Source organism: Oncorhynchus keta, chromosome 20 (genome assembly GCF_023373465.1).
Source record: "Oncorhynchus keta strain PuntledgeMale-10-30-2019 chromosome 20, Oket_V2, whole genome shotgun sequence".
Lineage (NCBI taxonomy): Eukaryota > Metazoa > Chordata > Actinopteri > Salmoniformes > Salmonidae > Oncorhynchus > Oncorhynchus keta.
Window position 1 is genome coordinate 38,223,712 of NC_068440.1, and position 12,500 is coordinate 38,236,211.

The window sequence follows — 12,500 nt, forward strand, 5'->3', positions numbered from 1 at the left end:
TAGCATCTGTTCCTAATGCAGTGATATTATGCAGTAGGTATAGCATCTGTTCCTAATGCAGTGATATTATGCAGTAGGTATAGCATCTGTTCCTAATGCAGTGATATTATGCAGTAGGTATAACATCTGTTCCTAATGCAGTGATATTATGTAGTAGGTATAGCGTCTGTTCCTAATGCAGTGATATTATGTAGTAGGTATAGCATCTGTTCCTAATGCAGTGATAATATGCAGTAGGTATAGCATCTGTTCCTAATGCAGTGATAATATGCAGTAGGTATAGCATCTGTTCCTAATGCAGTGATAATATGCAGTAGGTATAGCATCTGTTCCTAATGCAGTGATATTATGCAGTAGGTATAGCATCTGTTCCTAATGCAGTGATAATATGCAGTAGGTATAGCATCTGTTCCTAATGCAGTGATATTATGCAGTAGGTATAGCATCTGTTCCTAATGCAGTGATATTATGCAGTAGGTATAGCATCTGTTCCTAATGCAGTGATATTATGCAGTAGGTATAGCATCTGTTCCTAATGCAGTGATAATATGCAGTAGGTATAGCATCTGTTCCTAATGCAGTGATATTATGCAGTAGGTATAGCATCTGTTCCTAATGCAGTGATATTATGCAGTAGGTATAGCATCTGTTCCTAATGCAGTGATAATATGCAGTAGGTATAGCATCTGTTCCTAATGCAGTGATATTATGCAGTAGGTATAGAATCTGTTCCTAATGCAGTGATATTATGCAGTAGGTATAGCATCTGTTCCTAATGCAGTGATAATATGCAGTAGGTATAGCATCTGTTCCTAATGCAGTGATAATATGCAGTAGGTATAGCATCTGTTCCTAATGCAGTGATAATATGCAGTAGGTATAGCATCTGTTCCTAATGCAGTGATATTATGCAGTAGGTATAGCATCTGTTCCTAATGCAGTGATATTATGCAGTAGGTATAGCATCTGTTCCTAATGCAGTGATATTATGCAGTAGGTATAGCATCTGTTCCTAATGCAGTGATAATATGCAGTAGGTATAGCATCTGTTCCTAATGCAGTGATATTATGCAGTAGGTATAGAATCTGTTCCTAATGCAGTGATATTATGCAGTAGGTATAGCATCTGTTCCTAATGCAGTGATAATATGCAGTAGGTATAGCATCTGTTCCTAATGCAGTGATAATATGCAGTAGGTATAGCATCTGTTCCTAATGCAGTGATAATATGCAGTAGGTATAGCATCTGTTCCTAATGCAGTGATATTATGCAGTAGGTATAGCATCTGTTCCTAATGCAGTGATAATATGCAGTAGATATAGCATCTGTTCCTAATGCAGTGATATTATGCAGTAGGTATAGCATCTGTTCCTAATGCAGTGATATTATGCAGTAGGTATAGCATCTGTTCCTAATGCAGTGATAATATACAGTAGGTATAGCATCTGTTCCTAATGCAGTGATAATATGCAGTAGGTATAGCACCTGTTCTAATGCAGTGATATTATGCAGTAGGTATAGCATCTGTTCCTAATGCAGTGATATTATGCAGTAGATATAACATCTGTTCCTAATGCAGTGGTAATATGCAGTAGGTATAGCATCTGTTCCTAATGCAGTGATATTATGCAGTAGGTATAGCATCTGTTCCTAATGCAGTGATATTATGCAGTAGATATAACATCTATTCCTAATGCAGTGGTAATATGCAGTAGGTATAGCATCTGTTCCTAATGCAGTGATATTATGCAGTAGGCATAGCATCTGTTACTAATGCAGTGATATTATGCAGTAGATATAGCATCTGTTCCTAATGCAGTGATATTATGCAGTAGGTATAGCATCTGTTCCTAATGCAGTGATAATATGCAGTAGGTATAGCTCTGTTACTAATGCAGTGATATTATGCAGTAGATATAGCATCTGTTACTAATGCAGTGATATTATGCAGTAGATATAGCATCTGTATTACTGTTATGCAGTAATCTGGCTAAGATGCACTGTAGGCACATCTCTCTCCACTGACTCCCGCCAATTCCTGCATACTTATTAATTATTTCTGTCAATTGTTTTACAATGCTGATCAATTCCCAGTTTTTACATTTTTTATTTCACCTTTATTTAACCAGGTAGACCAGTTGAGAACAAGTTCTCATTTACAACTGCGACCTGGCCAAGATAAAGCAAAGCACTTCGACACATACAACGACACAGAGTTACACATGGAGTAAAACAAACATACAGTCAATAATACAGTAGAAAAAAAAGAAAACAAAATGTCTATATACAGTGAGTGCAAATGAGGTAAGATAAGGGAGTTAAGGCAATGAATAGGCCATGGTGGCAAAGTAATTACAATATAGCAATTAAACACTGGAATGGTAGATGTGCAGTAAATATATACCTAGCGCTCTGTAATGTTTGGTTATGGGAACTTCATTTCTGTTTAGTCATTAATAAGTATTACTACGTTCATACCGTTCTCATTCTCCAAGTGGAAATGTCGTTTGGAGAGCTATACCTACTATACCTACTAGCTGGAAATGTTGTTCGGGGAGCTCGCTAGCTGGAAATGTTGTTCGGGGAGCTCGCTAGCTGGAAATGTTGTTCGGGGAGCTCACCAGCTGGAAATGTTGTTCGGAGGGTTCGCTAGCTGGAAATGTCGTTCGGAGGGCTCGCCAGCTGGAAATGTTGTTCGGAGGGCTCGCTAGCTGGAAATGTCGTTCGGAGGGCTCGCCAGCTGGAAATGTTGTTCGGGGAGCTCGCTAGCTGGAAATGTTGTTCGGGGAGCTCGCTAGCTGGAAATGTTGTTCGGGGAGCTCACCAGCTGGAAATGTTGTTCGGAGGGTTCGCTAGCTGGAAATGTCGTTCGGGGAGCTCGCTAGCTGGAAATGTTGTTCGGGGAGCTCGATAGCTGGAAATGTTGTTCGGAGGGCTCGCTAGCTGGAAATGTTGTTTGGAGAGCTCGATAGCTGTGGAGCTCGCTAGCTGGAAATGTCGTTTGGAGAGCTCGATAGCTGTAGAGCTCGCTAGAGCTCACTAGCTGGAAATGTCGTTTGGAGAGCTCGTTAGCTGGAAATGTCGTTTGGAGAGCTAACTAGCTGGAAATGTCGTTCGGATGGCTAACTAGCTGGAAATGTCGTTCGGAGGGCTCGCCAGCTGGAAATGTCGTTCGGAGGGCTCGCCAGCTGGAAATGTTGTTCGGGGAGCTTGCCAGCTGGAAATGTCGTTCGGATACCTCGCTAGCTGAAAAGGAGATTTGGTTTATTTATTTGCATTTACCAGTTTTCTGTAAACTTGATCGTTGTCTTGTATGGAGCACATCTGGTTCTCTCTGTCTTGTTAATGTAGAGTGAACGTGCATGCTTGAACGCCCATAAATGTACCTGGCCTGCATGCCAGGATAGGTGTGGTTTATGCTATTTAAGTTCCTGTTTGGGCATGTTCTGGCAGTTTTGTTTGAGGATTAGTTTGTGGAGGTTGTATCCGAGCTTGACCCCACCTGTGCTTTTCTGATTAAGACATGAGAGGCTTTTTCAGACATTTGTAAATATATATATATATATATATTTTGTATCACCATCATCACCAGCGCTGTGTTAATAAATCCCAACAGTCATTTACACCTCTACCTGCCTCCTGCTGACTCTGTGTCCTTACGACTGCTTGAAGATCCCTATTTTACATGTAGGTATACAGTAGATATAGGATCTAATCCCATCACATGGTCAGGGAAAAACTCCTGGCCCTGGTTTATTTTTTAAATATATATATAATTTTTTTTTATTTAGAGTGTTTATTTAGAGTGTTTATTTAGAGTGTTTATTTAGAGTGTTTATTTAGAGTGTTTATTTAGAGTGTTTATTTAGAGTGTTTATTTAGAGTGTTTATTTAGAGTGTTTATATAGAGTGTTTATTTAGAGTGTTTATTTAGAGTGTTTATTTAGAGTGTTTATTTAGAGTGTTTATTTAGAGTGTTTATTTAGAGTGTTTATTTAGAGTGTTTATTTAGAGTGTGGATCAGCTTTAATATTGCGGATAGGTTGTTGCTTCCATCAATGTAATTGTCTGCATCATTTAAAATCCCCCATATTTTGTTTTGGTAAATATATATATATCTATATACATATATAAACTCAGCAAAAAAAGAAACGTCCCTTTTTCAGGAACCTGTCTATCTAAGATCATTTGTAAAAATCAGAATAACTTCACAGATGTTCATTGTAAAGGGTTTAAAAACTGTTTCCAATGCTTGTTCAATAAACCATAAACAATTAGTGAACATGCACCTGTGGAACGGTCGTTAAGACACTAACAGCTTACAATTAAGGTCACAGTTATGAAAACTTAGGACACTAAAGAGGCCTTTCTACTGACTCTGAAAAACACCAAAAGAAAGATGCCCAGGGTCCCTGCTCATCTGCGTGAATGTGCCTTAGGCATGTTGCAAGGAGGCATGAGGACTGCAGATGTGGCCAGGGCGATAAATGGCAATGTCCGTACTGTGAGACGCCTAAGACATCGCTACAGGGAGACAGGATGGACAGCTGATCGTCCTCGCAGTGCAGACCACGTGTAACAACACCTGCACAGGATCGATACATCCGAACATCACACCTGCGGGACAGGTACAGGATGGAAACAACAACTGCCCAAGTTACACCAGGAATGCACAATCCCTCCATCAGTGCTCAGACTGACCACAATAGGCTGAGAGAGGCTGGACTGAGGGCTTGTAGGCCTGTTGTAAGGCAGGTCCTCACCAGACATCACCGGCAACAAAGTCACCTATGGGCACAAACCCACCATCGCCAGACAGGACTGGCAAAAAGTGCTCTTCACTGACAAGTCGCGGTCTTGTCTCACCAGGGGGGATGGTTGGATTCGCATTTATCATCGAAGGAATGAGCGTTACACCGAGGCCTGTACTCTGGAGCGGGATCGAATGTCAGGACAGGAATGTCAGTGTTCTGCCATGGCCAACGAAGGGCCCGGATCTCAATCCCATTGAGCACGTCTGGGACCTGTTGGATCGGAGGGTGAGGGCAAGGGCCATTCCCCCCCAGAAATGTACGGGATCTTGCAGGTGCCTTGATGGAAGAGTGGGGTAACATCTCACAGCAAGAACTGGCAAACCTGTTGCAGTCCATGAGGAGGAGATGCACTGCAGTACTTAATGCAGCTGGTGGCCACACCAGATACTGACTGTTACTTTTGATTTTGACCCCCACCTTTGTTCAGGGACACATTAGTCCATTTCTGTGAGTCACATGTCTGAAGAACTTGTTCAGTTTATGTCTCAGTTGGTGAATCTTATGTTCATACAAACATATATACTGTATGTATATATGTCTGTAAATCTTTATACAGACATTTGCTGAAAATTAACGCAGTTGACAGTTTACATACTGTACATACACATACACACAAACATATGTATGTATATATATATATATAACAAACATATACTGTATGTATATACATGTTTATATATATATATATATATATATATATATATACAATAACACTTAGTATTCTACTTCCAGTTTATGCATACTACACATTTTATAGACAGTCTATTTTACAATAGTTATATTTAGTTTGTTTTTAGTCCTTCCTCTATTTCTGATGTCCGTCCGGTTCAATTTGTAACTGTGCTATTTCACAACATTTCTGAACCTATAAACATTTTACAGACCCCGTATGTTTTCCATAGCTTATCTTGATGTTATTTGTCCCACCCTCCCATCCATCTCACAACATTTCTGAACCTATAAACATTTTACAGACCCCGTATGTTTTACATAGCTTATCTTGATGTTATTTGTCCCACCCTCCCATCTATCTCACAACATTTCTGAACCTATAAACATTTTACAGACCCCGTATGTTTTAACATAGCTTATCTTGATGTTATTTGTCCCACCCTCCCATCTATTTCACAACATTTCTGAACCTATAAACATTTTACAGACCCCGTATGTTTAACATAGCTTATCTTGATGTTATTTGTCCCACCCTCCCATCCATCTCACAACATTTCTGAACCTATAAACATTTTACAGATCTTGATGTTATTTGTCCCGTTTCTGAACCTATAAACATTTTACAGTTTTTTAACATAGCTTATCTTGATGTTATTTGTCCCACCCTCCCATCCATCTCTCAACACTGTTTTCTATTTGCCATGTTTATGTTTAACATTTCACCAGACCCCGTTATTTAACCAGGTAGGCTAGTTGATGTTTCTTTGCAAACCTTTCTATTCTCAATTTAGCAAGTTCTACAGATTGTAAAATAAATAAACATTTTTGCTAAAATAATTGTTATATTGTTGATCGATTGACTATGGCTTTTCAAATCGCCCAGTATTGCCATCTGCAGGGTTATGTCTAGGTAAATGTTGCAATACTTCAGCCATTCCTGAACCTGTGACCAAAAACAAGCTACTTAACTAGGACTCCTGTCCCTAGTTAAAGGATTGCAGGTTAGCACTTATTTGAATGACTCGTGTACTGGAGGCAGCTCGACAGAGTGGTCACTAGCTGGTACAGCCACAAAGTCATACAATCTTTTTTTTTATAGCCAATTTTGACTTTGCAGCTGGCCCATCTAGCAGAAACCTTTCAATTATGCCTCCAGGGAAAGATTCATGACAATAAACATCAACCGGCTAAAGGATAGGTGATCATTCACTTTGAATATAACACTTTCTCTCTCTCTCCCTCTCTCTCTCTCACTCTGGCCACGGGCCGTATGGCAAAGTATTGAACCCTGTGGCTCTCTCTCTCTCTCAGCATGCCCTGCTCTGTCTGCAAAGTAATTCTCAGGCAAGGCAGTCATCTGTTGAGTCTGCCGATCTTGACAGAGTCGAAAGCCTCGACTCTGCCCACAGTACTGTCTTTTATCGATCTTATGATATCATTTAGTACCTTGAGTGTGGCTGAGGTATCTCCTCACAGCGGAGAAGGTCGGTGGGATTCTGGTCAGTGACCTGTTTGTTGACTGCTTTCTCAGGGCAGGATGGATATCTCTATAGCAGTTTGGGTCCAGGGTGTCTCTCCTCTGAAGAGGGGATGACTGCTCTCTTTCAATCTCTCAGACTATGCAGGCTGGTAATAGGGGTTGCGACTCTAGTTTCTCTCTCTCTGATTTGCCTCGCCTCTTTCGCATCTGCTATCTGTCCAACTGTGCTGTGATGTTTCTAAACTTTCTATTCTCATACTTTCTACAGATTGTAAAATAAATAAACATTTTTGCCAAAATAATTGTTATATTGTTGATCGATTGACTATGGCTTTTCAAATCGCCCAGTATTGCCATCTGTCCCTTATGTCTCTCTGTTGCAATACTTCTCTGCCATCGCCTGTGACCAAAAACAAGCTACTTAACTAGTCCTGTCCCTAGTTAAAGGATCTCTTAGCACTTATTTGAATGACTCGTGTACTGGAGGCAGCTCGACAGAGTGGTCACTCTGGTCTCCACAAAGTCATCAATCTTTTTTTTATAGCCAATTTTGACTTTGCAGCTGGCCCATCTCTCCTTTCTTATGCCTCCAGGGAAAGATTCCTGACAATAAACATCAACTCTCTAGGTGATCATTCACTTTGAATATAACACTTTCTCTCTCTCTCTCTCTCTCTCTCTCTCTCTCTCTCTCTCTCTCTCTCTCTCTCTCTCTCTCTCTGCCTCGCCTCTCTGTCCCTCTCTCTCTCTCTCTCTCTCTCTCTCTCTCTCTCTCTCTCTCTCTCTCTCTCTCTCTCTCTCTCTCTCTCCTCTCCCTCTCTCTCTCTCTCTCTCTCTCTCTCTCTCTCTCTCTCTCTCTCTCTCTCATTCACAGAAAGAAGAGAGGGTGTCAGAGCTACGAAACCAGCTGGTGGAGCGACAAGCCCTCCGCTCCCGAAGACGACCCTCCACAGCCAACCAGAACCACAGCACACCCCTTCTCCCCATCCCCTCGAACAACGACCCCAAATCCCTCATCCCCCCACCGGGGTACCCCAACACCGCCTCAGACAACCACTCCCTCCCTCCATCATTCTCCAACTCCTCCAACCTCTATCAGCCCGATGGGAAGATCAGTAGAAACAACTGCCACACCAGCCGGTTACAGCTCCTCTACAAGTAGAGCGAGAAGATCTGAAGGAGAGATGAGTAAATGGGGCGAGCGGGGTAAGCGATGGGGTAGCTTTTAGAGGAAGCGTGAGAACGGAGTGAGCATCAAGAAGCAAATGTGAGTGGGAGTGAGCGAATGAGTATGAGTCAGAGGAAGTATGTTTAGTGAACAAGAGGAGGTAGGGAGGGAGGGAGGTAGGTAGGTAGGGAGGGAGGGGGATAGGGACGGAGGGTGCTTAGTGATGAGTAAGGCAGTAATCAGAGGGGCAACGGGAGTCAAACGGGTATGAGATTCATTGAATGAGAGAGATCAGAGAGAGAGAACAGATAGTGGTCAGAGGAGTGACAGAGAGAGAGATCAGAGAGAGAGGGGCCTTATCTTAAAACAGCCAAAAGACAAGAGGAAGCTTTCTGAAGAGAACTGTTGAAAGAGGGAAAGGGATTTGAAGAAGGGAAAATAGAAAGCAGAGGATTATCGTTCCTCTCTCTCTCTCTCTCTCTCTCTCTCTCTCTCTCTCTCTCTCTCTCTCTCCACATGTTTTTAAGGGGGGGGGGGAATAAGAACAACACACTCATGCAGTCTATAATTTCTGCTGCTGTATGAACAGCCATCTGGGGTTAGTATGTACATTACTCCTAGTGAGGGAGAACAGAGAGGTTATGGCCTAGACATCCATCATATTTAGTGTTTACCACAATACATGTTTACCTTATTTATTGTTTACATGTTTACCTTATTTATTGTTTACATGTTTACCTTATTTATTGTTTAGATGTTTACCTTATTTATTGTTTACATGTTTACCTTATTTATTGTTTACCACAATACATGTTTACCTTATTTATTGTTTACATACTACCGAAAGTTCGCTGGTTTGAATATCTAAGCCGAGGAGGAAAAATCTGTCTGTGTCCTTGAGCAAGGAACTTAGTTTACTGTCATTGTACTACTATGACTGACCCTGTAAAACAACACCTATCATACTACTATGACTGACCCTGTAAAACAACACCTATCATACTACTATGACTGACCCTGTAAAACAACACCTATCATACTACTATGACTGACCCTGTAAAACAACACCTATCATACTACTGACTGACCCTGTAAAACAACACCTATCATACTACTATGACTGACCCTGTAAAACAACACCTATCATACTACTATGACTGACCCTGTAAAACAACACCTATCATACTACTATGACTGACCCTGTAAAACAACACCTATCATACTACTATGACTGACACTGTAAAACAACACCTATCATACTACTATGACTGACCCTGTAAAACAACACCTATCATACTACTATGACTGACCCTGTAAAACAACACCTATCATACTACTATGACTGACCCTGTAAGACTATCATACTACTATGACTGAAAACAACACCTATCATACTACTATGACTGACCCTGTAAAACAACACCTATCATACTGCTATGACTGACCCTGTAACACAACACCTATCATACTACTATGACTGACCCTGTAAAACAACACCTATCATACTGCTATGACTGACCCTGTAAAACAACACCTATCATACTACTATGACTGACCCTGTAAAACAACACCTATCATACTACTATGACTGACCCTGTAAAACAACACCTATCATACTGCTATGACTGACCCTGTAAAACAACACCTATCATACTGCTATGACTGACCCTGTAAAACAACACCTATCATACTACTATGACTGACCCTGTAAGACAACACATTTCACTGCACCTATCATACTACTATGACTGACCCTGTAAAACAACACCTATCATACTACTGACTGACCCTGTAAAACAACACCTATCATACTACTATGACTGACCCTGTAAAACAACACCTATCATACTACTATGACTGACCCTGTCTGGTTTATGTGACAACAACAGAAAAACATATATTCTAATGCTGAGAGCTACAAAACGAGATCCTACAGTCCTACAGAGAATCAGGATAATATTAGATCCGACAGCACCTTCAGCATTAAAGGAGAATCAGGATAATATTAGATCCTACAACAGCACCTTCAGCATTAAAGGAGAATCGGGATAATATTAGATCCTACAACAGCACCTTCAGCATTAAAGGAGAATCAGGATAATATTAGATCCTACAGCAGCACCTTCAGCATTGAAGGATAATCAGGATAATATTAGATCCTACAACAGCACCTTCAGCATTAAAGGAGAATCAGGATAATATTAGATCCTACAACAGCACCTTCAGCATTAAAGGAGAGTCAGGATAATATTAGATCCTACAACAGCACCTTCAGCATTAAAGGAGAATCAGGATAATATTAGATCCTACAACAGCACCTTCAGCATTAAAGGAGAATCAGGATAATATTAGATCCTACAACAGCACCTTCAGCATTAAAGGAGAGTCAGGATAATATTAGATCCTACAACAGCACCTTCAGCATTAAAGGAGAATCAGGATAATATTAGATCCTACAACAGCACCTTCAGCATTAAAGGAGAATCAGGATAATATTAGATCCGACAGCAGCACCTTCAACATTAAAGGAGAATCGGGATAATATTAGATCCTACAACAGCACCTTCAGCATTAAAGGAGAATCAGGATAATATTAGATCCTACAACAGCACCTTCAGCATTAAAGGAGAATCTGTAAAAGAAGAAGCAGCTGGTTTTATTTTATTTTTTTATTTTACCAGGCAAGTCAGTTAAGAACACATTCTTAATTTCAATGACGGCCTGGGAACAGTGGGTAAACTGCCTGTTCAGGGGCAGAACGACAGATTTGTACCTTGTCAGCTTGGGGGTTTGAACTCGCAACCTTCCGGTTACTAGTCCAACGCTCTAACCACTAGGCTACGCTGCCGCCCGAGAGACAGAAGACTGATATGCGTGTCTTTGTCAGATGCATCGTACCAGATCAGCTGTCTATACGACGTAAGCTATAATAGATTTCTCCATTCCATGAAAATGTGTGTTTACTCTTAAATGTCTCTATCATCATGTTTATAATATTTCTGAGGATTCTATTATTCTGTTCAAGAGATTGCTTTAGAGTTGGACCTATTTTAAGGGGATTTTTTTGGCATGGGAAACATATGTTTACATTGCCAAAGCACGTGAAATAGATAATAGATAAAAGTGAAATTCCTTATGGATCTGTGTAATCTGAGGGAAATATTTGTCTCTAATATGGTTGGACAGGAGGTGGACAGGAGGTTAGGAAGTGCAGCTCAGTTTCCACCTCATGTTGTGGGCAGTGAGCACATAGCCTGTATTCTCTTGAGAGCCAGGTCTGCCTACGGCGGCCTTTCTCAATAGCAAGGCAATGCTCACTGAGTCTGTACATTAGTCAATGATTTCCTTAATTTTTGGTCAATCACAGTGTTCAGGTATTCTGCCAATGTGTACTCTCTGTTTAGGGCCAAATAGCATTCTAGTTTGCTCTGTTGTTTTGTTAATTCTTTCCAAAGTGTCAAGTAATTATCTTTTTGTTTTCTCATGATTTGGTTGGGTCTAATTTTGTTGCTGTCCTGGGGATCTGTGGGGTCTGTTTGTGTTTGTGAACAGAGCCCCAGGACCAGCTTGCTTAGGGGACTCTTCTCCAGGTTCATCTCTCTGTAGGTGATGGCTTTGTTATGGAAGGTTTGGGAATCGCTTCCTTTTAGGTGGTTGTAGATTTTAACAGCACTTTTCCGGATTTTTAATAAGTGGGTATCATCCTAATTTTGCCCTGCATGCATTATTTGGTGTTTTACATTGTACACAGAGGATATTTTAGCAAAATTCTGCATGCGGAGTCTCAAATTGGTGTTTGTCCCGTTTTGTGAATTATTGGTTGGTGAGCAGACCTATCTCTCTCTCTCTCTCTCTCTCTCTCTCTCTCTCTCTCTCTCTCTCTCTCTCTCTCTCTCTCTCTCTCTCTCTCTCTCTCTCTCTCTCTCTCTCTCTCTCTCTCTCTCTCTCTCTCTCTCTCTCTCTCTCTCTCTCTCTCTCTCTCTCTCTCTCTCACACATTTACATTTACATTTAAGTCATTTAGCATCTATCTATCTTTGTCTCTCTCGCTCTCTCTCTCTCGCTCTCCCGCTCTCTCTCCACACCTCTCTCTCTCTCTCTCTCTCTCTCTCTCTCTCTCTCCACCTCTCTCTCTCTCTCTCTCTCTCTCTCTCTCTCTCTCTCTCTCTCTCATCTATCTATCTATCTATCTTTTTGTCTCGCTCTCTCGCTCTCTCTCTCTCTCTCTCTCGCTCTCCCGCTCTCTCTCCACACCTCTCTCTCTCTCTCTCTCCACACCTCTCTCTCTCTCTCTCTCTCTCTCTCTCTCTCTCTCTCTCTCTCTCTCTCTCTCTCTCTCTCGCTCTCTCGCTCTCCCTCTCTCCCT

At 41.2% G+C, this 12,500-nt stretch overlaps 1 protein-coding gene and 1 long non-coding RNA gene across 31 annotated transcripts in view; one reads left to right on the plus strand and one right to left on the minus strand.

Annotated features, from left to right (window-relative positions):
• The window catches only part of LOC127909989 (gamma-aminobutyric acid type B receptor subunit 1-like), a 187,901-nt gene extending 179,587 nt beyond the window's left edge, over window positions 1-8,314 (plus strand). Inside the window, exon 18 of the mRNA XM_052472833.1 lies at window positions 7,842-8,314. Coding sequence (XP_052328793.1) covers window positions 7,842-8,129 — 288 coding nt within the window. The 3' untranslated portion in view covers window positions 8,130-8,314. The remainder of the gene's footprint in view (window positions 1-7,841) is intronic.
• Window positions 8,315-8,346: 32 nt separating this feature from the next.
• On the minus strand, window positions 8,347-12,126 carry LOC127909993 (uncharacterized). Of its 30 annotated transcripts, none has more exons than XR_008073371.1 (6): window positions 10,748-12,126; window positions 10,552-10,698; window positions 10,405-10,502; window positions 9,867-10,159; window positions 9,670-9,743; window positions 8,347-9,460 (listed from the first exon to the last, which is right to left on the minus strand). It is a non-coding gene; the product is annotated as an uncharacterized LOC127909993 (long non-coding RNA). The 30 variants fall into 30 exon arrangements; XR_008073383.1 differs by having other exon boundaries at window positions 10,552-10,649; window positions 10,699-12,126; XR_008073378.1 differs by adding an exon at window positions 10,307-10,355 and having other exon boundaries at window positions 10,405-10,453; window positions 10,552-12,126.
• Between the last annotated feature and the right edge of the window lie 374 nt (window positions 12,127-12,500).